At 48.4% G+C, this 26,413-nt stretch overlaps 1 protein-coding gene across 4 annotated transcripts in view; it reads left to right on the top strand.

Moving 5' to 3' along the window:
- Positions 1-620: 620 nt before the first annotated feature.
- LEF1 (lymphoid enhancer binding factor 1) overlaps positions 621-26,413 on the top strand; it is a 69,635-nt gene continuing 43,842 nt past the window's right edge. For all 4 annotated transcript variants that reach the window (XM_074866895.1, XM_074866896.1, XM_074866892.1 and 1 more), the window contains exons 1-4: positions 621-647; positions 1,215-1,443; positions 2,344-2,407; positions 3,891-4,024. In XM_074866895.1, the coding sequence (XP_074722996.1) occupies positions 1,234-1,443; positions 2,344-2,407; positions 3,891-4,024 (408 nt within the window). In that variant the 5' untranslated portion in view covers positions 621-647; positions 1,215-1,233. The remainder of the gene's footprint in view (positions 648-1,214; positions 1,444-2,343; positions 2,408-3,890; positions 4,025-26,413) is intronic.

Raw genomic sequence — 26,413 nt, 5'->3', positions numbered from 1 at the left:
GGAGAGGAGCTGCGCGCCCCGGCGCAGCCCACCCGGTGCGGCACACGCACACACCCCCACGCATGTACATGTAGACACGCACACACGCAGAGGCTGCTCGGCGCGGCCTGAGCAAAGTTTGCCCGGGGGCAGCCCCGCACCCGCTCCCCCCCGAGCCGCCGGCCCCGGCGCCCCCCCGCCCTGGGCGCGGTGTCAGTCACGGCGGCGGCTCCTTTCATCTCCGCCGCCCCCGCCCCGCCCCGACGGCGGAGGGACGGGGGAGGGAGGGAGGGAGAGAGGGAGGGCGAGAGAGGGAGGGAGGGCGGCCGGGAGGGGAGGGAGGGCGGGCGCGATGCTGAAGTTGCGCCGCCGCCCCGCGCCCCACCGCCGCCCCCCGCGGGGCGCCGCGCCCGCCGGCTGCGGCAGGCGGCCCCGCGCCGGGCGCGGAGCGCGGAGGCGGCCGCGGGCGCGGAGGCGCCGCGGCGGCAACTTTTTTCCCTGCCCGCGGGCGCGGAGGGAAGCGGGGGGGCGCCTCCCTGCCCGCTCGCTCCCTCCCTCCCTCCCTCCCTCCCGGGGCTGTTTCTTCCTCGCCCCCCGCCCCCTGCGGTGCCGCCGAGCCCAGCCCAGCCGTGCCCGGAGCCGCGGGCGAAGCGGCGGACAAAAGCCCGGTGGGTGCGCGCCGCGGGCAGCGCTGTCCCCGTCCGCCGGGGCGCCCCCTCCCCCTGCCCGCCCCCCCCAGCCGTTTTAATTCGGGCCCGCCCTGGTGGCGGCAACTTCACTCGGAGGCGAAACTCAGGCGGGCGCCGCTCCCCTCCGCGTCCCCTCACCCCCAGGGTGAGCCCGGGCCCGGGGGGGTGGATGGGGTGGGACGGGGCTCCCAGGGGGCGGGCCCCGGCGCCGTCCCCGGGGGCGGGCGGGACACAATCGGGTGTATTTCAACTTATTCCGGCCGTGAGGCACGGCGGGGCGAGGCTCCCCGCGGGGCCGGTGCCGTGCGGGAGCGGGGGTACCTCGGCCCCGAGGGGGCGGGCGGGCGGGGGTCTCCAGCTGCCGAGAGCAACCCAGAGGACTTCACGGGATTTTTCCTTCTTCTCTCCTCCTTCTCCTCCTCTCTCCTCCTCCTCCTCCCTCCTCCTCCTCCTCCTCCTCCTCCTCCTCCTCCTCCTCCTCCTCCTCCCCCCGCTGCTCCTCCCGCTCCCGCTCCCCTTCCCGCGGCGGGCCGGCGGCCGCAGCAGACGCCGCGCTGCCGTGAGGATGCCGCAGCTGCCGGGGGCCGGGGGCGGTGGGGGGGACCCGGAGCTCTGCGCCACCGACGAGATGATCCCCTTCAAGGACGAGGGGGACCCCCAGAAGGAGAAGATCTTCGCCGAGATCAGCCACCCCGAGGAGGAGGGCGACCTGGCCGACATCAAGTCCTCCCTCGTCAACGAGTCCGAGATCGCCCCCGGCGCCAACGGGCACGAGGTGCGCGGCCGCGGGGGCTCCGCGGGGCAGCGCGGAGCGACCGCGGGGACGCGGGATGCGGCGGGCTTCGGACGCCGCCGCCGGGAGGGAGGGACGGAGGGAGCTTCGGCGGGGCACCGGAGAAACTCCTATTTTCTAAATTTCCCCTAAAAAAAAAAAATCATCCCACCCCAACTCCCGATTCCAGAGGAGCAGCGGGCAAAGCCGGGCGGGCTCCGCGCCCCTCCGCACCCGGGGATGGGCGGGGGGGGGGGGTGGCGGGGGGGGGGGGGGGCGGCCTCCTCCGCGCTTCGGCCCGGGACGAGAAAGTTCCCGCGAGTCCCCCGACGGCGCGGTGGTGTGAGAACTCAAGCAGCCATGAAATTTCTTCGGTAAAATCCGCGGGGTCGGAGCACTAGCCGTAAACTCCTTCAGGGATTTACATAAAACTGTTTGGGAAGAAATTCCTGACGCTAAAACAACTTCAGGGCGAGCGGGGAACCTGCTTTTTTCTTTTATTACCTTTGTTTTTTCTTTTTCTTTCCTAAAGATCTGGTAATGAGGGCAACCTGATTTTCATTATTATTTTTGGTATCTTTTTACCAAGAGTGTTTTGACTGCCGAAGCTCCAAATATTTTCCAGAAATAAGCCCCTTTCGTTAAATGTAGGGCGCTTCTGCTAGAAACTCTGCGCAAAGCCCCATAGTTATTAACACTGTCATAAAACGATCGTTTACACAAACGTTTCTGGTACAGTTGCCTTCCAAGCGACTTAAGAGGGAAAAGAAAGATGCTTATCTCTTGACCTAACTTTTTTCTTTCTACAAGAATCTGTAGCGTTGTGATCGATAAATGAGCATCCATACAATGACTTTTCTTCTTTTTCTTCTTCTTTTCTGATGGTGGATTCCTTGCGGTCAGGTTTCCAGGCAGACTCAAGCACAGGATTCCTACCATGATAAAGGCAGAGAGCACCCCGAGGAAGGTGAGAAGCAAACGGTCCTGTCTTGTGATATTGTCCTTCTTAGTCTCTCTGTGAGATTCTGCACGGTCCTCAAACTGGAGCTTGGTTTCTTTTGGGAAACATAAATTTAGTACCTTTTGGAGAAGGGGGATGCCAGGGTGCTTACAAATTGCGTTTAAAAAGGACGTGAATGTGTGCAGCACGTTTATCTTGAGTGACCAAATGGTATTTCAGTTGTTTAAAAACTGATAAGTAGGCCAAATGGATCTTCGCTGAAGAAATAACTATTTTTAGGATATCAGCTTAAACACATCTATCTCTTCACTCATATAGCGCAGCCGAGTGTTGTGTGTGTTCAGAAGCTCTGTGCTTTTTTCCCCATAGCCAAAGCCTGTCGCTTAAATCTCCTCTTCCAAATCTAAGCATGAACAGACCTCTTACTTTTTTTAATATACCAGCTGGTTAATTTTGATTGAAGAGGACAGAGGAAATAACAGAGTCCATTGAATATCTCTTAGGAAGCTGGACACCCGTACAAAGAATGTGTGCTGTGAGGAATGGGAGATTATGTTTAAAATGAAATGCTTATCATCACAAACTAAACCAGATCATAAATTCCATATAAAGACAGACACAGTTCAGTCCTGGTGCTTTCCGGGGCTCTGTGGCAATCTTGCTCCAAATTGGTCATTATACAGCCTAAAAGTAATAATATTCATGCTCATAGCGTTTTGGCAGTGAGGGAAAGGAGGTCAGCTCTGTATAGTTTTCAGCCTTGCATTCTCTTAAAATCTCACCTTTCAGTAGTGTCATTGTCAACAGTCACATAGGTGGAAGACCTGTTCACCCCCCTTTGCAGGACCTGGACCTATTTTGCTACAAATAGCCTCCCTCTCTTGGCTTCCCTCTTGACTGTAGCGTCATGTGTGTTCAACAGCCCCCCCCCCCCCCCCCCCCCCCAAATTGTTAGGGTCTCCTTCCAAGCGAGCCCCTGCCCTCTAATTGTTCCCGGTGAGCGTGGCCAGAATGAATTGTTCGCTGCTCAGCGAGAGAAGGAAATGATTATAGCTAGTTATCACTGCCCTGTTCCTCCCTTTCCTAACAATGATGTTGGAAACCCATACTGGCAATACTTCTGAATCCACAAATCCTAGAGGGATGTATAAAATGGGGGAAAACTGCTACTCGAGAAATGTGAGGTCATTGCTGATGTTTCTGCCTTGACTTGAACAGGGACTAGCAAAATAAATTGGTTACTCCAAGGCTATTCTGTATTTTAAGGATAAACTCACTGAGAGTAGGTGCTCCTTTAAGAATTAACTTTTCTTAAAAAAATGTTATTACAAATTGCTGCGGACCGCTTTCTGTCAGAGGTCGTTTCCATGAGTAAGGAAATGTTTGCATGCAGAACATTTTTATGAATGCACAGTACCTGTTTAAGTGCTCTAACTTACAAGAAATGTATATGTGGGGAATAATGTAATCATTGTTTCCTCTTCCATAGGAAAGCATCCAGACAGTGGCTTATACAGCAAGGGACCATCATACTCTGGTTATTCTGGGTATATCATGATGCCAAATATGAATAACGACCCGTACATGCCTAATGGATCTCTGTCGCCACCCATCCCCAGAACAGTGAGTTATCTCTTCCAAAGACTGGTTTTGGCGAGCTGGGTTTCCTCCTGTTTGGTCTGCAGTGCCTGTTCATGCTGGGGTTTTTTTGGGTAGCTTCGGCTACGGTGAAGGTTGTGCTTCTGCTGTTCAGAGCCTCCGTCCAGTGGAGTTTGAGAGCTCTTGGAGGTGTTGGTTGTGATCACAGTGGAAAAGCTGAGATTAACGTCTGTGGTGTCTGACATCCTTTGAACAGGGCTGGGGGCTTTGGGGGGGGGAGCCCTGGTTTATGACTGTAGGATAATGTATGGCAGAATGATGTAAATGCCGTCTTTGTAGTGACTGGGACAGATGTGAATTTTCTGGCTTTAACTCTTCGTCTGTTGAGGAAAATTAAGGGCCGGAAGCAGAACTGCTAAAGTTGCTTGTCAGTAAGATGAAAAGATCGGATTCTTTTTTTTTTTTTTTTTGCCTTCAGATATGGCATTGCTCTTTGCTGATTGATATTTATTTCTGCCATCAGTTGCTCTGCGTGAAGGCTTTATGTTTCTGGCAGTATTGCTTTGAAACATACTCTGTATCTTCAGCCCCGAATTGTGAAATGGTCGTTTAGGAATTAATGTCAACCGTGATGCAGTAGTTACAGCTTTCCTTTATGTTGTGTTAGGCACTGATTCTTTCAGGTTGGTCCTTCAGTCTCCATTGGTGTAGATGCACTTTTGTTGTACTTTTAATTTTGGATAGTCAATTCCCATTTATTTTTGTAAACCTCTTGGTATACATATAGAGTGATGGGGAGGCAATGTTAAAATGAACTGTGGAAATTATATTAGTATAACCAGAGTGGAGCGGGAAACAAATTTGCTCGTAGGCATCCCGCTGAAAAAATGCCACTGCAGTTGTGTGTGCTGTGATATGAGAAGTTAGATGCTGTTATTTCCCTGTGATAAAGCAGTTTTCTGCCTTATTTGCTCTTAGATTTTTACTTGGCGGTCTCCGTCAAACAACTGGCATTATTTTGCTCTCCAATGTTCTTGATTTTTCTCCAGGGTTATGGCTTTTGACTTCAAAAACAAAAAAGAGGGGGCCTAATGTGTTTTGGTAATTTGACAGTAGCAAAGCGTGTTAAATTAGTGGATGTTTGGATTCGGAGTGACAGGGTGATTGGGCACTGGGAAACACATGGATCTGCCCTTTTTATATGTCACCATTTGCGTTTGAAAGATGCAAAAACTCATGTAATATATTTCTTTCTATAGCTCTGGGTTTTTTGTGTATAAATTACAGTTCAGAGACCTACAGCCATTTAGGGTGAAGCACATTGACCATGGTCTGTTGATATTTGTTGTTGTAAAGGCAGCTTTACAGAAAACTTCAATTCGGATGTATCGTGGGGAAAAGGATGCAGCTTCTCAAGAGGGCACCAAGACTCAAACCTGCCTCTTTGAGGACTGGGAAACTTCAGACCATTTTTTTACCCACTCTTTCCCATGTTACCTTCCTGAGAATGTCCCTGGTGTTGGTGCAAGGCTTCGAATAACAAAATCCAGTTAAATTATTCACTGAAGATTTTCTCTGCATATGCATGCCGTGTGGCTGCCGCTTTTTACCGATCTGGCATTGATGCCCCCAGAATATTGGCTTCTCTCAGAGGTTGTTTGCCTGCTCAGGTACTTGAGGAACCATCCTACAAGGGTACGTTGGAGGGGAGGAGGGAGGGAAACGAGTCTGCTTTCTAAAGGTGCCTGCTGAACATCTGAGGGGCTAATTTAGTTCAGTGTTGCTCTTGCATGTTAGAGCAGCACCACTGTTTTGGTAAAATAGTGCCGTTGCAGGGCTGCAATGTTGACAGAAGCCTGGAGTTCTTTCAGTTTAACCACAAGGCTACACGCTTGAGTTATTAAATAATTTTTTTGTTTAATTGAACTATAATCTTTGCTAGTCTCCTAGCTGACAGCTGGGTTTTAATGCACGCGAGATCAAAACGCCGCATCCAGGAGGCGACACGCTTGCTCGCTTCATGGCGAACCACAGCTCCAGCGCCGCAGGATGCTGCCTGTCCACCTTTGCGGGGTCCCAACCGCTGCCCCGCAGGTTTGCTCTTGCTTCCCTTTTTGGGGGGACGTGCCAGGGCTGGGTGGCAAGAAGCGGTGGAGATCAGCAAGGTCTGGAGGTGGAGGTCTTTCCTGGGGTGTCAGTCCCTGGCCATTTGTGCATAGAGCAGCCCTGGGGTGTGTACCTGCGCCCTTCTATTTGCATGACAAAGCCGCTTCTTGTTGATGCATCTGTTGCCTGGAGGTGTTAGGCAGGATTAAAAAGCCGCCCTGGGGCGCTGAATCTTTTCTCTGCTTTGGAAGGACCCGGCTGCCTGCAAACTGCCCAGGGGATGCACCCCCCGGGGAAACACGGCCAGACCCAGGACAGGGACCATCTCTGACGCAGGCGGCCTCGACTTCCTATGCCGGGGCAGAGAGAGCAAAGCTTTCTTGGAATGGGAAAAAAGTTACTTTTGCCAGCATATATAGGAAAATAATGCCTTTTTTTTAAAAAAAAGGCAAACACTTTACATTCTTGCTTTGTAAAATTAAAGTACAAATCTATAGTCAGACACAACATGTCTAATAAGCCTTAAAAGAAGGAAACTGAAGTGTAATTTCAGTGCAGCTTTTGGGAGGGAGAGGGTGTGTGAGGAGGATTTAAAGTCTTCCAAAATCTGCTATTGTTAGAGTGGTCTCATCTTCCCCATTCTGCTCCTCTTTTTTTTTTTTTAAATCTAATTTAAAAAATTTTTTTTCTTTTACTGGCAACTGATTTGCCTTTTACAAGTTGTATTTGTAGGAACAGGAGAGTGTTAATTCAAGTTCAGGTACAAGCCAAGTGCCGCAGTACCTATTCTTATCAGATAGCTGTGTAAGTGAAAAAGCAAAGCAGTTGGTTTGGGTGGCTGCAGGAGAAGTGGCACGTGATGGTACTAAAACCGCAGTAACACCTGGTGAATGTGCATCCTGTGTGCTCGAGATATCTTTTGGTTTCTCAGCATCGTGAGGGTACTGAAGATGGGAGATGGAGACAGCTGTTTGTTTTCTAACATGTGTGGGGTTTTTTTTTTCATTAACAAGACTAGTTTTGAGGTAGCAAACCTTTCTCATCTGTGTGATGGGAACGTGGGGGCAAAGGAGGTGACTGAAGAAGAATAATTTCTCTGTGTCTTAAATTCATCCAAAAAATAATTTTGTCTTTGGTCATCTCTCTTTCCCAATGAATTAAACTTCCTGTGGGAAGGTAGAGGATTTCTGCAACCTCTCTGTTGTCTGTTCTTATCTGTTCTTCAGGTCTGGGTTTATTTCTTGGTGGCTAAACTGTCTCTTTGTAGCAGCTGGAGGTGTTAAATAGGTTGGAGGATACAACCTTACAGCCACTTGCAAAACACAACATATCCATTTGAAAATGATGAATTCTGCTAAGAGGGTTTGAACTCAAGGAACAACATTTAAACGCAGGACACCCCTACCCTGCCCAAGTTTTGGATATTTCATGTGTGCTTCTTCATGGCAAGGAGTATGGAGATAGCTCCTGTCTTGAAGAGCTAACGTCCCAGGAGAAATTGTACAGATAATATGGACAGGAGGAAGGATGAGGGTAGAAAAAGCAAGAATGACTGGCTACATACAGATCTTCACTAAGAGGGTTTTGTTTCCCTAGCTGCATCTTGCTGTCCCTCTGAAAGCAGGCTGGTTCACTTGCATGTGGGGAATTTTTGGGACCCCAAGGGGAATGTACAGGAGCTGCATAAGGACACAAACCTGATTTTTCATAATACTGTCTTTTCCTGAGAGTTTGCTTCTGCTGACTGTGACATTGTAGGCACTTGCTGGGAGCCGTGGTCGGCTGAAAGCTCCCTGGCCCAATATGAAATGGGCTTTGTAGCACAGATGTTGGGGCTCAGCTCCTGCTCCCGTATCACCCGTCAGAAAGCTTTGCACTAATTCCCAAGTTGGCACTGGAGCAGGATGCTCCAAGAGCCGTAGGCAGCTGTGGTCCTGTCAGATGTCTCTTTCTTTCCCCTGCAACCCCAGACCCGTGCCTGAGGAAATGGGTTGCACGGGTAGCCAAGGGGCTCAACAAGCCGCAGCTCTTCACGCAGCGCTGAGCCTCTGCTGCTTCACCCTGCGCAGAGCATGTCGTTTCAATGAAGTCAAATAATGCTGATTAGCTCCTTAAATAACTTCGAAATCAGGTGCAGAGGAGCACAAAGCTTCCTGACTCTATGGAAGCAGAACTTGCTGGGGTTTATTCAGGTTTGCGCGGGGAGGAATTTTAGCACTATTTGCTGAGAGGCTTGGCGAGTCGCGCCAAAAACCAGTACCGGGGGAGAAGAGGAATCTGCTCAGCGCTAATAGAGGGACCTCACTGCTGCAAACGTGTCTGTCAGCTGCTCTGACTCAAGCGTCACAGCTGATCAGTCTAAGATACGAGCCAGGTCTCTGTGAAACACAAATCCGAGCCATGAATGGTCGTGGGCTGAGTTTCGGTGGTGCTTTCTTTCTTCGCCTTAGTGAAATGAATTCTCCATTTGGGAAAGGGGGCAGAAGAAGTTACTGTGGTGCCTCTAGGTTGGCCTTTGAAGCCTGATCTGGTTGCTCATGATAAGATGGCACGATCCAGGCAGAATCTTATGTACATATGTCCATCATTAGTGTGGTCCTTGGGCAAAGAAAACAGCCTTTCTGCTTTTGCTGCCTTCTTCTTGTCAGGGTGATGCAATTAGCAAATCTATCTAATTGGGAATGGGCAAGGGGGAAAGAAAATGTTCTCCTGATGTCTCAGTCCAGAGGCAGCAATTGCATGTGTGTGGCTTCAATGGAGGCGTAATCAAAAACCCCACCCATTACAAATCATCAAAGTTGGAGCTTTTGTATATCAGTATGTGTATATGCTTATGTACTAAATCTCCTTTTTTCTATATATCTAGGAGCTAATTCAATATGAACTGTAAATGGTGGAGTTGCTGCTTATATTTTAAGGTGGTTTAAAAGCAAAATATACTCCTGTTGTTTTGGTGCTGTGCCACCTCTTCTCCAACTTAATCCAGCCCTGAAAAAATGTTAATAATAATAGCTTGTTACGGGCTGCAAGTGCCAGGGAGGATATGGCTCAAGAAGAAAGCTTAAAGCTCCGCAGGTTCAGGCATCAAAAGAGGAAAAGACTTTCCAGATACTTGCAGCACTGCATGGCTGCAGGCATTGAAAAGCCTGGGTACCACAGGCCTGGCTCCTCCCGAGTACTTAACTTCTGTTTATAGTTAGGGAAAACTCCTCCTGATACGGGAAGGAAATAACCCACACAAAAGTGTTTTACTGCTGCTGTAATATTTCTGAAGCCCCATTAGAGGCATGTGCTTTTTTTTTTTTTCCCTAGTGGTAAAACACTGTGTCTCAGAAGAAGACAGACGTGCAAGAGTGCTTTAACACAGACACTGAACATTTTGCAGCCTGAGATCTGTGCATCATGCAGCCCGCTGTGATCTCCTGTGTTGCTCTTGCATGGACGGACACCGATCCAGTGTGTGGCTGGTCTGAGGGGAACGTTGCCATGAGCCGGCTGGTCTGTGGGTCCTCGACCTAGTAGAGGCAGGTTGTCCTCAGTGAGTGTCCTCCCCACTGCTGCAGGGGAGCCGGTGCTGTGGTGCTCCAGTCGTGCATAAATGACTCCCATTTACCCCCAAACCGCCCCCATCCTGGCTAGCAGGCGTTTATCTCTAAGCTGGTTTTGGTCATAAGGCATGTTTGGCGTGAAGACTTGTTCTCATCTGGCTGTTGGGTTTGGTCCCTTCTTGCAGGACGCTGAGGGGAAGGCAGCACAGCTGCTCGGCATGCTGCTCCTGCCTGGGCAGTTGGGGATTAGTGTCTCTGTCACTCTGGCCCTTCGTAAGCATTAGATTCACTTAAGAAAATTGCATTCAGAATAACTTAGTCTAGCAACCCAATGGCTTCTATTTTGAGACTTGGATCTTGTGGATATGTTTATTTAGTTTGGGTTTCCCACTTCAAAGGAATCTGTCCTCTCAGCAAGAAAGTGATTGAGCACTTAAATAAAAATGTATTCATTGAATCTTTGGGATTGAGCTAAAAGTGCAGTAGGGAGTTAACGTGCGTGCCAACTGTGCTAATCAGACAGGGATTGCCTGTTCTCCTAAAGGGGAAGAAAAGTGGTCCAAACTGCCTGAGGAGAAGTGGCATGCCTTCCCCTGGCTTCTGGTGGTGGTGTTGCTTGCTGGCGCTTCAGGTTGAGATGAAGGACCTAGAATATCTTTGCCTGTGATCTTCTAAGATACCAAAACCCTCGTGTAGAAGAGCATTTTCACGGAGCTGAAAGGACAACTCGACGTTTCTTTATTTTCTTTGAGTGGTTGTGGGTATAGGTGAAATTGAGGCATAAAATCAATAGGATGAGCTTAGTCAGCAAAAATTACAAGTGTAAAGTTACAAGGCTTTGACTGAATACTTATTAAATGGGTAGCTTAACTTAAAAGTAAACATACTGTTGTCACCAGCTGTTACACGTAAACCAGAAAATCACTTCAGTTAGGAGTTATTAGGCAAATCAGAGAGCAGTTAATTCCCAAAGGCATCTGTCTATCCGAGCACTTTCAGTACTCTAGCCCTGTACTTCGAACAGTGCTGCACAAGTCAGCGGGCAGGTCTGCTTCACCCAGGCTGGTGCATGTGGGAGAAGTCCCTTGGGAGCCTGTGATTTCATGCACACGTTTGCCACAAAGTACCTTCTGAAAATGCTGATACTTCGAACGAAGCTGATGACAGCTCAGCTTCCCCCTTGGCTGACTTGAACAGAGCTCTGGACGGGGATGCAGGGGTTATCCAAAGAAAACCAATCTGGAAATGGTCTGATTTGTCATGTATGTCCAGAAAAACAGGAAAAGAGAAGATGGGGCTTTTGTTGGGCAGTTTTGTTGGCTCAGAGGTGGAAAGTGGTGAGCTTTAAAAAGCTATCCCTGTAGGACCTGTATTTCTGGGTTGGCATCCTAATGACACCAGCTGCTCAGACCCAATGCTCTGTCTCAGGAACTGGTCATTTAGCTATGCTATAAGGCTCTATTTCTTCAATTTTCTGCCTCCTTCTGTATTTCAAAGCTGCCTCAGAGATTTATCTTTGTGACCGTCTGTTGTCTCTCCACAGTTTTGGCATATCTTCTTGCCTTGATCTTTCTTCATTCCCCCCAAATTCTGCGTTGGCAAGCTTTGTCTAGCATAAAAAAAGTACAATACGGAGGTGACGATTAAAGGTGTCAACGCTTGTCAAATGCAGACTGCGCTTGGGGAGAAGGCCTTTTCCCTGGCAATGTGCTAAAATGCAGATAAACCGTGTCCAGTGGTGCAAATGTGTTTACTTTGTTAAAATGCCACAATCCAGTGATTTGTTTAGGGTCTGTAGTTTCTAAAATTTGGCTGCTGCTGTATCAGGTTTAAGGAAGCTGCAGTTACAAGTGGCAGTTGTATTTTTGGTTGCGCTCTATCCTCCCACCCCCAGTCCTGTACTTACTGACTTCACTGCAGTTTTGTGAACTCCTGTGCACACCCACAGTGAGCAAGGTTCCCTCCACTGACCCACATTGCACCCCACGTAGCCATGCCACAAAATGGTGCCGCAGTGCATGTTCCCGCCATGCAGCTCCCCAAATTCATTCAAAGTGGCTTTCTTCTCACATCCGTGCCTTCTCCTCAATTCCGTGCCTTCTCCTCAATTTAGGGTTTGTGGCATCTAGTTTCATCACGTGGCAACTCCTTGCCGTCCGGTCAGCAGCGTTTCTGTTTCTTAAACTGAAGAAACACTTGTTACAGAAAAGTTGAAGTGAAGCAGAAGAATACCCAGGCTTGACACAGTGCAGGGACCCCTCCGAATTGGGGGAGACTCTGATTTTTCCCCTCAACATCTGTACGTGAATTAGTCCCTGCGAAGAGTAAAAATTGTCCCTAGGTTCACATACAGGTTCTCCTCTCTCAAACATGAACTCAGGCACAGGTTCAGCCTCTTGAGGAGCTTTTGGGAGCAGAGCGGGAGTGAGCAGGAGAGCAAGGTTCAGGCTTAGGAGCCCAGGGCGGAGGGGCAGGCAGCAGCCTGCCCGGGTCCCCTCCAGGCTGCTGGGCACAGACATGGACAGGAAAGGTGAGCTCACCGAGCTGGCGCTGGGAGAGCTTTGGAGGCATATGGAGGGAATAAGCCGTGTATGGAACATCCTAAAATACCTTTTGAAAAACAAGTAATTAAAATAATTTACCCTGAAGAATGCCCCTAAAGCTTTTTGTTTCGCAGCCCTCCAACACTAGCATGCTGGGTTGTATTTGTGTCTGCTCTTTACTGCCCGATTTCCTCCTGCACACAACTGACATTCAGCTTAAAAAAATAGCTTGAACTGAGCATGTTGGATTTGGAAAATTTGTTACTCAAAACCTTCTCTCTCACACATCATTTCATGTCTTAAATAGCCTTGGTATAGGGAGAAAAGGAAGCTGTGCTGGATTTAAAGGAAAAAAGAAATAAAACTTTAAAAAGCTTAGCTCTTAAGTGTGGATTTTTCTGGTTTTGTTAAGGCTTCTTCTCCTCTCTCAGTTATTTTGAGGATATCTCTAAGATAATAGTGCAGAGATCCTGTTTTAGATGTAAATCTTCAGAAGGAAAACTCGGAATAGGAGAACTGCAAAAAAATGCTAATTTATTAGGCAGCTCCCCAGACAGTTTGACAGCACTATTGCAAACATTTCTTTTTTTAAACTGGCAACTACTAAGCTTCTTATCAGAGTGACCTGTAAAAGATGACTTCATACTTTGTAATAAGGAAATATTAAGAGACTCTAGGAGAGCTGGTCAAAATGCTATTTTGCTTGCAATTTTTTAATTCAAGGGCCTTCCCAAAACAACTTGTGTAGAAAGCTTTCCCTCATTCTTTGAAACTTTAAATCCTTCCCTTTCTTTCTTTTTCTTTCCAGGGATATGTGTGTAAATGAGAATGTTACAGGCTAATGGGGCAGAACAATAAATACTCAGTCAGGAAATGTGGTTTCATCAAAGCTGGTTCAGAAACCCCTGTGTTTGGGGTGCAGGCAGACTTTTTAGGAAAAGGAGTTTCAGAGGGGGTTTTGTGGAGCTTGTCTTCCAGCTCTAGCTTCAGGATTGCAAGTAAATACATTCACTTAGTTAAACAGTTGTTCTCACTGCACAAAAAAATGCCCTCTTCCATTAAATGCATCTTTCTGGCAAACGTCTACTGCACAAAGCATTTTTTCAGGTTCGGTCAGCAGAACAGCCTGCGGGTGGGTCTTGCATTTCTCTTCTGGAGGCGACATTTCACAGCCCAGGAGCCCATAGCTCACAAGTCAGCCAAGGGCTGACACTGGCCTTTCATGCATTACAGCATCCCCTCTCCTCTGCTGGGCTCGGTGGGTTCTCCCACGAGGGGATGGCTGGTTGAGACGGTGACTGAGATTTGAGCCTAGGGGGTTAAGCCAGGACTGGGAGAGCTGCCTGTAGTAACACAAGTGCTGCTGGTAGGTTATAGCTGTTTTGAGGGTGGAGCAAAAGTTTGTGCCTGTGCAAGTAAGCATGAAATAGGTAAATTCTGTGTATAATTACCCAACGTAGAGTCTGGCGTGAGGACGTGACCTGTGGAAATCACAACGCATCGGTGGTTGCCAGCAGATTCCTGGGAGGTATCCCGGGTGCCCACACTGGCATGGGGCGGGGGGTCATGTCCTCTGCCTCTCTCCACCCTGCTCCCAAAAGCAGAGACACAGTCTGGGAGGAGGCTTCTGCAAATGAGGACCCGAAAAAGCAACATTTGTTCAGAGACTTAGAGAAGGGTGATGGCAGAGGTGGGAACAAAAGGCACGTTTCCTGAGTTTGCTTCAAGAACCCTCCTGAAAGACAACTTGCTTATAAAGATATGTTTCTTGGGTTGTGTTTTTGGTGGTTTTTTTTTTCATGAAAACAAACCAGAACTCTGACAAAGTAAAAAGTGGGATGTGCATGGTGGGAGGGAATAAGAGGATTAAAACCAGTACAGATAAGAAGAAAGTTGATGTCAGTGCTGGCCGTGGCTGTGTTTCATACCGAGCCTTTCAATTAAGGACCAAACAATCCTACTGAAGTTTTGAAGTAAAAGCAAGGGGGTGCTTAAAAAACTAGCTTTAAAACTTTTTGTCAAAAAGCAAACTTTGTTTTTTCTCATCTTCCCTCCTTGCCATTGCATCAGCACCCGTCTTTTTACACGCTGTTTTCTGTTTGCTCTCCGCCTGCGGGGGAAGCAAGCTGCTTGCCCTCAGCATCGTTATTTGCACCCCCCACTTTTGTCTCCATTCCCCTCTCAGAAATTCAGTGCAAACACAGTTAGATAACCGGCATGGTGTGCTCCCTCTCCCAGGAAGCTAACAGTGATTCGTGGCTCTTACACATGATGTGCTGGGGATGGCTGACCAGGGCTTCTCAGCCAGCTCCCCTGGGCACCAGCATGGTGGAGCTTTTGTCATTTACTGGGGGCTAGGAGGACCTTGATCAGCTGCTTCTCAAAGCAGCTTTTTTGGAGGCATCTTGGCAGCAATGGCATCTGTCTTCCACTTCCAGCCACAGTGGGCACCCACCATGGTCTCAGTGATGTCCGTGCCCTGCGGCTCAGCAGTGGTTTTCAAGGAGGTGCTGGCTGGTTTGAAGCTGGAAGCTTTAAGCATCTTCCTGGTGATCCTGAAATACCTGCTACTTTAATGTACACCCAGGCTGTGCTTGCTGGAGCACAACTCTCAGCTTCCTATCTGTGTTTCTTGAGTGGCATGCCATGGTGGCATCGCCTCCCCAGGGTTACCCAGGTCATCGGTGATGTCTTCTTTTTTCTTCACAGCTCTGTAGCTGCAGCCTATGCACGGTGGCCACAGCTGGCAACTGCACATCCCCCAGCACTACAGCCAAACCTAAAACTCAGTTTGTTGCAGTCACGCAAGTCATCACTTTGCAGGGATCAGGATTTAAGGAACTGGTGAGGTTTGTTGTCAGGTCCCCCGGCTCTAACTAATGTGGTCACCCAAAAATCCTGCACGAGAAGTTCTGTCTCTGCTTGGGCATGGAGAGCTGCCTGTGCAGGTTATGCGGTGGGCTGCACGGGATGAAAACCTGGCTGACAGCCTTCGCGTGCCTCTTTTGGGCTAAATGGTGTCTCTTAAATTTCAGTGAATAGCTGCAAAAAAGCAGCAAGCTTTCAAGCAAAAGTATCAAGTAGCAAGTAAATCCTCTGCAAATGAACACAAAAGTCCCTGACAGGGAAAATAAGCAGTAATTACAGTAAAACATACTTTTTCATCACAGTAATGGCTCGACGCTGAAAGGCAGGGTTGCAGCATCATATAAAAGTGACTTCTCTGCTGCTGTTTCTTCATAGTGGCAAGTGTTTTGGAGACCTTTGCAATGCTACACATGTTGCTTGCTCAGTTTCTGGAGGCTGGCATTCATTTCCAGATACTTGAGACTCCTTGTGGGATAGGCAGAAGTTGAATTAGCTGCCCTGCCAACATGGCAGCAGATACCTCTATTTACAGTGACTGCTCCAGCAATCTGTATCTTGCCGCTCTTTCCTCACTGTTGCTTTATGAGCATCTCTCTGGTTATCAGAGTAGACACCAGAGCCACAAAGAATTAGTCCTGATTTAAGAAAGCAAGCTGTGCAGAGGAAGCAGTAAATTTGCTGGGGATGGCAGGAGAAGGGGAGGTGGGAAACGCCAAAACCTTGGATTAACACAGAAAAATCCTCTGTCTTAATACTACTAAAACACTATAAGGTTTTACCTCTTGGCTAAAGAGCTTGCTACGTTTGGCTCTAGTTTCAGCCTCGGTAAGGTTAGTGTGTGTTAAGGAACAGTCAAAGTAAAAATGAGACAGTTTCCCAGCCTTGAAATGACAGGGACATAAGCTCTGTGTCCACAGGGAGTGAAGGCAGATCCCTTTGCTGTTGTCTTTGAGTTGGGGTTTTAATGACTACAGGGAAGAAAGCAGTGTTAGAGCAGGAGAAGAAAAATGATACAGCTAAGAGGAAATTATTTTTATTGCTAATACATGGGTGTTCATAATGTTTAATTCTTTACAGCTTATAATGTTTAATTCTTTACAGCTTATGCTTTATTTGCACATTCTTCCTTCCTCACCACTCTGCATGCTGTGGTGGCAGCCACCATATTTCAAAATTACTGCTCTTAAAAGCTCCTATTTGGTGGTTTTAGCATGAATAAAAATATGTGTCGAAGTAGCAGTGGTGCTCGGACTGGTCAGCATACAGACACAGAGCAGTTCAGCTGCTGCATCCTCCCGGGCTCTCGCTTTTTACATCCTCCTTATCCCCCCTCCTTTCCACTGATAAGTTTTAAAAGTTCCCTGGAAATATTTTTTCAGGGCAGTATAGGCATATGTTTAATCCAAGTTCAGGACAGTCTTTCTCAAGAGAGATTTACTTTTGTTTTCACTAGCAAAGCCAGATGAGGAGAGAGGAGGAGCGTGGGAGCATTTGATGCCCCTAAAAACAATATTGTGGCAAAAGTAGTTTTAAGGCAGCCTAAGAGTTGCCGGTATGACTGGAAGAGAGGGAGTCTTAGAGGGAAGCTTTGCCATATTTTACACTTTTAGATCATTATTTATCTTTTTAGATAACTTACAGGATTTAGTGTTCGTTTGCCATGTGCCGTATGTCTGGTTTAGGGTAAGAGAACCGCTGTCAGTTTTCTACCAGGAGCTACAGAGGGGAGGTGCCAGCCTGGGCATCTGCATTATTTTGCCTTGCATCAGGTGCTAAAAGTCACTAAATGTACCATGAGTCACAATATTTTTTCCCAATTTGACTCGCTTGCCCAATCGTATTTTTACTTCAGCCTTTAGGCTTGAAAAAGCATGTGCATAATCAGTTCATTTTGTGTGGTCTAGGCTATAAAAATGCCCCCTCTGTTCTTTCCATATGAAAAACGTGTTTTTAATTTTGGGGAACTTATATAATTTTCTGTGCTTTCTTTTGTATCTCAGATTAAAAACAAATGCTCCCTTCCCCTAACTTTGCATGTTCCAATTACGGAGTTGTGAAAATAAGTCATCCTTCAGCTTTTGTTACTTTAAAACAGCTATCGGTGATGTCAGAGTCAATACTAAAAGCATTAAGAATGCTGGCAGAATGTAATGCAGCTGCAATCCAACATGATGTTGGAAATGGGGTTGAGAGCATAAAGGCTTTCCATATTCCCAGGGCGCACAACTGCTCGCGGCCTTGGCTTTGATCTCTTCAAAGGCTGCTGCCTCCTCCTAGATGGAGAGACTTGGCTGCCACTCGCTCGCATTGAAAAAAGGCAGAGGTCTCTATTCAGGCAGAAATCAATCACTGTGCAGAAACAATTATGTGTAATTCAACCATCATGAAAACAGGGCGAGATTATGGGTTTGTTACCTGAGTGACTGCGTGGAGATGGGGAGCAGCGGACGCGGGAGTCCTGCTGACATGCCACATCTTGATGACAATTATAGACACATGAATGATGTGGCGGGCGGGGGCGGCGAGATGACAAATGCTGGTCACGCTGTCCAGCAGAGCAGAAAATGAGGTTACAATTGGGAGATAATGTTTGCATATGTAACCATATTTCAGCAAGCTGGGCAACTTCAGGGAATAGCGGAGACGGGTGATCGTAAACAAAGTCGGTGTGTGCCATGGCTATCAGCTTTCTATGATACCGAAATGCATATGTGCAGTGAGAAACCTGGGTGCCGTGTCCTGAAGAGCTGCTTGTTTAAAACAGCCTAGCGGCATTTTTTGGAGCAGGAGGGAAGAATTGCCTGGGAAAAGGAGAAATCTCCTGAGTTCAGCCCTCAGAAGGCAGAGGAAGCAAACAAAATTCTTCTCCATCCCTCCGTGTCTCAGGACGGGGTGGTATTAACATGGCAATGAGAGATCGCTCTTTACAAACGGCATTGTCGAGCAAGTCTCACATCTCCTGCCTTCCCCTCCCAGCGGGGATTTAGGCTAGCCTTGTGGTAGCGCATCTCTGAGCGAGAGCATTTTTAGATTTGCATGGTAACATTTTGGCTGCAGTAGGCTGTTGGTAGTGTGATGTGATGCTCAAAATATCTTCTGATGTATAATGGCCTCCTTTAATTAGGAACTTTTTTTTCCTTCCCCTGAGTGGTGAGCAATAGCTGACTGTCTTTAAAAAGAGAACTGGCATGTGTAGTATCTGCCATGAGAATATTTATTTAAAGTATTATTGCCTATAAAGTCTTAAAATAGTTTTCCTCCCAAAAAGGCAAAATAAAACACAGATGACTGATTATAAAGTGGTATCCCCGCTCAGTTTGGTACACAGGATGAGCTTTACCTTTTATACTGCTCAGGCTTAGACATCAGAGGCGCAAGAAGCTGCTTTGAGTTACAGATCTTCAAACAATAAGTCAAAACAAAAAATCAATCCCTCCAGTCCCTGGGTGCAGTTAGCTAAAGATAAAAGAGAAAAATAAAGTTATGCTAAAGCAGATAGAGGAAAGGAACAGATATGCCAAGGAAACACAGAGGACAAGTGCAGAGTTGAAGTGGGCCTAGTGTGAGCCAACATCAATGAATTTTTATCTTATCAAAAAGTTTTAGGGTTGCCAATTCTTTTCAAACTGGATCCACTCTGCTCCAGGGCTGCCTGAAGCGTTGTCTTCAATAAAAGTTGCTTCTCCCCACCCTCTGCATACCTCTCTCTCACTCCTAAATGTAATCATACAGAGGGATTAGGCTGTACCTCACTCAAGGTACAAAACTTCACTGCAGACTTCAACAGTAAATTAAGGGCTTTGATAATCCCTTGTTATTACAAATATGAACTGAGATTTCTTTTTAAGTATTTGGTGAAGGATGCATAACTGTTTCCTTCTGGGGACATTTCCCCCCTCCTCCCTCTGCCTCCCCATATATTTAAATTGCAAAGGAATTTTTAAAATAGATTTTTTTTTTTATTTAGTGGCATTTTAAAATCCTTTTTCATAGCTGATTCATGAAATTTTTAATGCCGGTTAACTGTCTTGACTGGATCAAGTACATAGCTTAAGCCTTAACCTGTAAAGAAGAGAGCATCACGGCCCACGCGATACACAAGCTAAACCCCTCTGTGTGCCTCTTCAGGATTGACATCTCGGGATGCAGTCAAACCAAAAAAGCCTTCTTTGGAAAGAGGTCTGTTGACTTTGAGCTTCTTCCGTTTCTGTTGCATCTTTAAAGGTGTTTACAATAGGGGCCAGCGTGCATGTTCGAGTCCTGTCAGGAGGAGCTCAAAGCGTCTGTTGGCATCCATGGTTCAGGATGGCTGGTGCTGGTATCTGCACATGGACATGTGAGAGACAGGCAGGAGCAGGTAATGGTTCACGTGGTAGCTACTCCAACAGCAGAAAACACATTTATTCAATCAAAAGTGATTAATAGACATGGATTGTACATCGTGTGCAAAAATACCTGGAGTGCACTAATATTCAAAGGATTTTGGAAAGTCTAGTTGATGCACAACTTCAGCCCGGTAACTGATGTCTCAGTGCCTGTTTCCTATGTGCAGTGTGGTGTAATTTCCGTTTCATAGGTGGGATAACAGAGCAGAAGAGGAAGAATAAAGGATTCGGCATATGCAGATGCAAGTATGCTGAGGCAAGGGTATTGATGTGAAGTCTTGCTCTTCACCGAGAATTTGAGGAGGTGATTTCAGGCAGCTGCCTGGTAAACGGGGGCTGGATCTTCTCTCTTCAGGCTGCTGAACTGCTACCTTCGCTGTTTTGAGAGAAACATAAATCACGCTTTTCTATGTAAACAATTGCATGAGCTGCTACAGAGGTGTTTTGGGGATTATGAACTGAACAGGAAAAGGGTTAGTGAGTATAGATGTTACTACAAGATATGATATGAAAGATGTGGCCCACAATGTGAAAAAAATGGTATCTCCAGTCTCTCATTTCAATAAGGGAGAAGTTACTGTAGGTAACTCTACTCAGAAGAAACATTCAGCCACTTATTGCCTTAAAAAACCCATAAAAATCTGCAGCTTGATAATTATTCCCATTCATCTCTGGGTAGATTGCATCTCAGAGATAATATTTTTTTAATTGCTTTAATAGTTCTCCTTATGGTTGTCTTCTTTGAAGTGAAGAGCAGCATGGAATGATACCTCTCATCAGGAGCAGCTCCACAAGGGTCTGAGCTGAAGCTGGAGGCTGCCCAGCTATAGCTGGGTGTTGCGGAGCTGCTTTCGTCCCTTACCAGTTTTAGTTTCCTCCAGTCTCAGTTGTAGGTGAAGTCTTGTCAGCAGTAATTGTCAGTCTCTCAAAAGAAACATTTTATGTTTTGCAGAGGCAAAAACGGGTCCAGGGCTTGGTACTCAAAATGCTGGGTATTGGATATGCTGCTTACCTACAGGTGTGATTCTGCAAGTCAGTGGGAAGACCAGTAGTCTTTGGGACAGCTGATGCAAAGCAAAGATTACTGCAAAAGAATAAATCCTGCCCAGAGAAGGGGGTCATGCGAAGCATGTGGTGCATTGTGATCTTTTCTGTGTCCTTCCTGAAGGATGCTAAGCACAAGCTGTAAAATATGTTGGTTTGAATCAGGATGAGCTAGGAGACGTACAGACCTTAAACAACCCAATCTGAAGTAGGAAGTGCCTTAACTGAACTTACAGAGTGTTTTGCTTTTTTTGTGTTTGTTTGAAGTGTGTGTTGAATGGAAACAAAGGACGAAGCAGAGGTGAATAGGAGCTGCAGCGCTCTGCCTAGCCTCTCTGCCCCTCCTGCCCTAGGAAAGCAAGCCCGCATCTAGTCAGTTTGGGAAGCATCAGCCATCTCCCTTTCTCATTTCAAGTATGTTGATTAAAGTATTGGAGATAAATGTGTTGACTGGGCCTGGTTCCCCTCAGCATGGGGCTTTTCTTTCTTTGTCTTTTTTGATCTGGCCTAGCTGAGCATCCCAGCAATAGCAGCTAATTGATTTAGCCTGTGTCAACTCACTGCAGTACAGACTCGGTTATTTCAGCTCTTCCAGTACAGCGTGCAGGGAATAAAACCAGTAGCCAAATGCTGTGTCAGGCTGGGATGGAGAAAGGGCTAAACACAGAGCAAGGGCATGGCATGGAGGTGTGTGGTGGGGAGCCGGTGCAGCCATCCTGTGGCCTCCGGGGAGCCCCCAGGAAGCTGGAGCTTGCGGGATGGCGGGGTGATTTCTTAAAGCTGTCCTACTTAGCCTCTAAAGTAAACACCAATTTGTGGTCTCTTAGTAGGGAGGGAGCAGTCCAGTAACGCCAGGATAACTTTCTTGCCAGCAACGCTGATCATTCAGGGCAGCATTTAACTTCAGCTAATTGGGACACTGGGGTTTCAACCATCGGCTTGCAAAAATGGCAGACAACCTGAAGGTGCCAAATGATTTGTTAGATGTCCATGATACATGGCCCGCATGTCTCTGGGAGAGATATCCCCGCTGGGTCCTCCTGCGTGTGGCACAGGTTCTGTCTGGGGGCTGCTTGTTGGCGTGAGCAGGTACTTCTGGTGGAGAGGGGGCAGAGCCCTTCTGTGATCCGCAGCGCATGGGGAAAGGCTCAGAAATGTGAAGTCAGCTGCAGCCACGGGAGCGAGGAGCAACCACCCTGACCTCCCAGCGGGCATGTTTCTGCCCTGAGGTCGCTCCGGCAGCAAGGAGCCCTCTCTGGATGCGCCAGCTCAAAGGTCTGCCCTGTTCAACTGTCCCGCTGGAGCCGAGCCTTAAATAACAGGCAGATGTTTGCAGAGCCTGTATTATGGAAATCAGACCAGTCATAACTTGACTGCTCTAAAATAATGCGCGTCTCTTCAGAAGAGTGGCGGCTTAGTTTTTTTTGGCTGGAGGCAGAGACAAATTTGTGTGCGCAAGGCAGTGGCCTGTGTGGGGCGGCCGGGGGCCAAGCCGTGCCATTCCCACCCCTCGGGGCACTCGGGCCGTCCCGGGGCGGCACCGGCCCCAGCGGCACATCCCCTGCTCCGGCGGGAGGGTTTCGCTCCTTCCCGCTCCTCCTGGCTCCCTGCCCTGGCCCCTGCCCCGAGAGAGCGGCAGGCGTCGTCGCAATTAGGAGGTTGCCATCACAGCAATTAGGAGGTTGCCGGTGCGGCCGCGCAGCTGCTGATTTGCATGTCTGCCTACGTCGGGGCAACTTTCATGTTGTTCCGCTTTCCTCCCCAGGGCCACCAGCGTGGCTGTCTCCCGCGGGCCCCTTCCCGCGCCCCAGTGGGTGCTACCTACACACGTATGGCACGGCTCCCGCCTCCAGTGCCCCAGATTGGTGGGTCCATTTCGGTGGGGTGTCTTAGCAGCACACGGCGGGTTGGAAACCTGCAGCTGCCTTGCAGGGTTTTGCTTTTCCTTGTTCTGGCAGGTAGTCATGGCGAGCGCTGCTTCGTCATCAGCACTTGCACGGCGTTGCCTGCAAGAGTAATTCAGTGTTAAAAGTAAACCTTAGTCTCGTTCTTGGAAACTTACTTTTACGTTTCCTGCCTTTCTAACCAACCCGACCCCCTCGACCGTTTGCGTCACCCTCTCTTCCAGAGGAGGTGTCGGTGTGGCAGGAGGAAGGCTGTCTCTTGCTCTCCCGTGGCAGCCTCATCAGCTGGACCTGGAGAAGTATTGAATTAGCTTTATTATGCCGCTGATTTGAAGTCATTACTGGTGTAAGCCGATGCAGTTCCATTATTGTTGATGGGATTGGGGCTCTTCATGTCACAGGTGAATTGGACTCAATTAACCGAAACCATGATCTTAATTAGAAGCTCGGCTTTCAGTGGCTCCTCCTGGGCGCCGGAGGTGGGACGCCCCCCGCCTTGCCTCACCACCCCACAGGGCTCTGCGAGTCAATGGGGGAAGGTGTTACTTCGTCCCATGCAGCATCCGCAGGGACTGCATGGCATCCTCTCCTCATGCTGTGCATCCCCTTAGCTTTACTCTGGGGGGAGAGGAAACCCATCATGAAATGCGGAAAATGCAGACTTGCCCCTTTGGGCTTGCCGGTGCAGAGCCTGTGTCGCGTAGGCTCTGGATCTGCTCTTGTAGTCTAAGCAGTTCGGCCAGTGCATGTGTGTTTTGCTCTTTACTTGGGAGACAGTCAAGGGTTTTGACAGATGCTTGGCTTGACAACCTAAGCGGGAGGTTTCGTGTTTTCACTAGCTGGCAAATTTTCAGTGGCCCTTATTAAATATTGCCTCCTACAGCCATGCCTGGCTCTCCCGAGCGCCTGGATGAAGCAACATGTCCGTAAGTGCTTTATGAAGAACGCAATGCTCATTACCTCACTTACACAGGTGAAAAAACTCGGGCACAGGGAAGGAAGCATCCCCTTATGGAGGAGACAGGCCAGTGGCAGCAGCTCCCGGGGAGGACCAGGCTCCCGCCTCCCACTTGGCTGCTCTGGAGCAGGGAACGCTACCCAGTGGACTTGTAAACAGTCTCCTGCAGCCTGCCTTCGCCTTTCCATAGGAAAATGCGGCTCTCTCGAGGCACGCTCGTGCTGGGTGCTGGCACGTGCTGCTGCAGCAGGGCTGGCATTCGGGACTGACCTGAGGGCATGCCTGGCTGCCTTGCCCCTGCTGCTGGAGGGGACAACGGCCCTTCCGAAAGCGTGCACCGTCCCACTAAATATAGCATCAGTTCGGGCTCTATTTTTAGTGTGCATTTTAAGTGTGCTTTTCAGCAGGAGCCCTGCAGGATTTCGGCAGCAGACCCCGCAGCTGGGTTTCCCAGGGACTTGTGTCCTTTCCCAGCAAGGAAAGATGTGCTGGGGATGGAGAGCTCACGTGGCACTCGCCGGTGGCCCCATGTGCCACACGCTTGCCTGGCTGGCTGCTGCAAAACAGGCAGCATAACAACTGATTGCTGCCTCCTGCTAATTAAGAGCTCCTTCCTCTGCCTGGCTGCTGGGCTTTTTTGTTCTTTCTCTCCCCTCTGAAAGGTGATAGTAGCGTAGCTGCTTGGAGATCTCTCCCCCCTGCTCAGGTGTGGCTGCAGTTGGCCGGCATGTTCCAGAGTTAAGAGGGACTAAGCCATAAGTGTGGGCAAAGGTTGGTTTAACCTCCAATGTAAAGTAAATCCCTTTCAGACCACTTCCCCCATTCAAGTTAGGATTTGGTACCATTGGTGTTACACCCTGTCGTGTATCTAGCTGCAGACTGGCACTCCCAGTGAGAAGATGAAGACTCGGACAGCAGGGGAAGGCTCAGTGTGCCATGGTTTAGCCTTGTGGCATAGAACCAAACTGTTTTGAGCTGTTGCTGTAGATGTTCACTCACCTGGTTGTACCACAGACAGCAGCTTTCCTTGGGGCAAGCTGGAGTTTGCCCCGGCCAACAGCCTATGGGGGGACCATCCTGCCCTGCTCCATGGCTGTTTGGGAAGGGATGCTCTCTCTGGTAGCTATCAGGAAGGACTCTGCCATTCCCTAATGAGTGTCTGTGTGCAAGGTAATGACGGGAGACCACGCTTAGCACCTCTGAGTTTGAGATCTGCAAAATATACTTGTAGCTGCACATGCTGGCAGTACCGTCCTGCATGTGGCCTGTGCCCGGGGGAGGCAGGGGAGAGAAAGGTGCTGCTATTTTTGTTCCAGTAGTGGTTTATGATGGTTGTTTCATTGCCTAGATATCTTACGGTGGGTGGCATTCACATCAGACGCTACCCCACACCCGAAAAACAGAAAACAAACAAAAGCTGAGATAAGCGGTACTTTAAGGAAGATCAAAAACTTGTCTGTGTGTTTCTTCTTCTTGGGGGAACCTACGGTCCTACTGACAGATCAAATGCAGGTTTATGTATGTATACACAGGGCTCTGAGCAGGCCCTGTTATTCCCCTCTAAAAGTAGCAAATGAGCAGTATTACTGAGAGGATATGACTGGTTTGGTATGAATCACCCCACCAACACACAAAGTATTTTCTGAAAAGGGTGTTTTGTGCCAATGTAGATGGTCAAACATTGCCTCATAGAGTTGCTGGGACAGTGCAGCATATGGTGGGGATGGTAAAATGGCTCCTTTTCAGGTGGGAATCACACGAAACTTACTTCTTGTTACTTTTATCTCCCTAACAAACTTGCAGTGGGGCACATCATTACTTTCCAAGCCTGCTTTATTCTCATTTCAGCTCGGCTTTACTGGAGCAGCCCTTGCTTGTGCTCAGCATACTGCCTACCTATCTGTGTATTTCCAGCCCTGTTACCTCAGATGGGTTGAAACCTGATGGCTGAACGAAAAGCGTAACATTGCCGAGCTGCGTTTTCTTTCTGAAGGTTTACGTGCATCTTCATTTCACTTGCATAACTTGCATATGTAGGGGCTACTCTCTGCTGCTATTGCTATGCAAGAAGTCAGCCTCTAAACTTAGCTCTGATCTGAGCCACCTTCCCCCGAAGATGCATAGCACTTCTTTTCACCGTCATTGCTGACAGGAGGGTTTTATTTAATTCATATTAAAGATCCTCTTTCAGTACTCTTCAGCGCCTGAGTTTTACCCTCTTCATCCCTTGCACGGTGTGAGCAGCATCAGGCTGTGCCCAGTGTAGGCAATGGGGCCGGCAGATGCCTGGCACATGTGGCTGTGGGAGCTGCCACTGGTGTTTTGGAGGGCATGGAGCTGACTCTCCTCCGATCTAAGCAAAATCCTGTGCCAGCTGGGTAATGGGGAGAGATTAATGACTGCCTTGGAAGCCAGTTTTCCAGCATACTGGCCGGAGGGCAAGCATCATGATAGTTGTAGCAGCTGGTTTGGAGAGGAGGGAAATGAGGGGAAGATAAAATTGCACACCCAGAATGCCAGGGTAGCCTGTGTCCATGCTTTGATGTCTTCTCCCTCCACACCCTCCTGTGGGTTAAAAATGAAACTAGACTGCATTTATAATGGGTGTGTGAATATCTGTATTTAGCTCCAGCGAGCAAGCTCCTGGACTGGATCCTCGTACGTGGAGAGATACAGTTCAACCAAATGCAGGAATGGGTATTTTCTGTGCCCTCACTGTGGGAATGGATGGACACACACGGAAGGGGACACACACACATACACACGTCATCTCATCAATTCAGGCATCATAGCCTAACAAGTTCTGACATACATGTACATGCTGGGTTATGAAATGGGATAAAGGGAGATTAAACATCCTTTTATTCCTCCTTAATGGTCCTGAAGTGTGTAGGTCAGCATGTGGGTTCCCCCTGCCCCCCATCACCACCGCTTTGGGTTTAGGGCTGTAGGGAGACAGCCCTGCACCATGCATTAAGCAAACGTAGCTGCGGACCATCCTTGAAATCTCTAAAATCAGTTTGCACAACCGTCGAAGCAGGGGTGAGCATCCTCCCT

Source organism: Strix uralensis, chromosome 4 (assembly GCF_047716275.1).
Source record: "Strix uralensis isolate ZFMK-TIS-50842 chromosome 4, bStrUra1, whole genome shotgun sequence".
Lineage (NCBI taxonomy): Eukaryota > Metazoa > Chordata > Aves > Strigiformes > Strigidae > Strix > Strix uralensis.
Note: the sequence above shows the minus strand (reverse complement) of the source record. Positions and strands in the feature narration are given on the sequence as shown.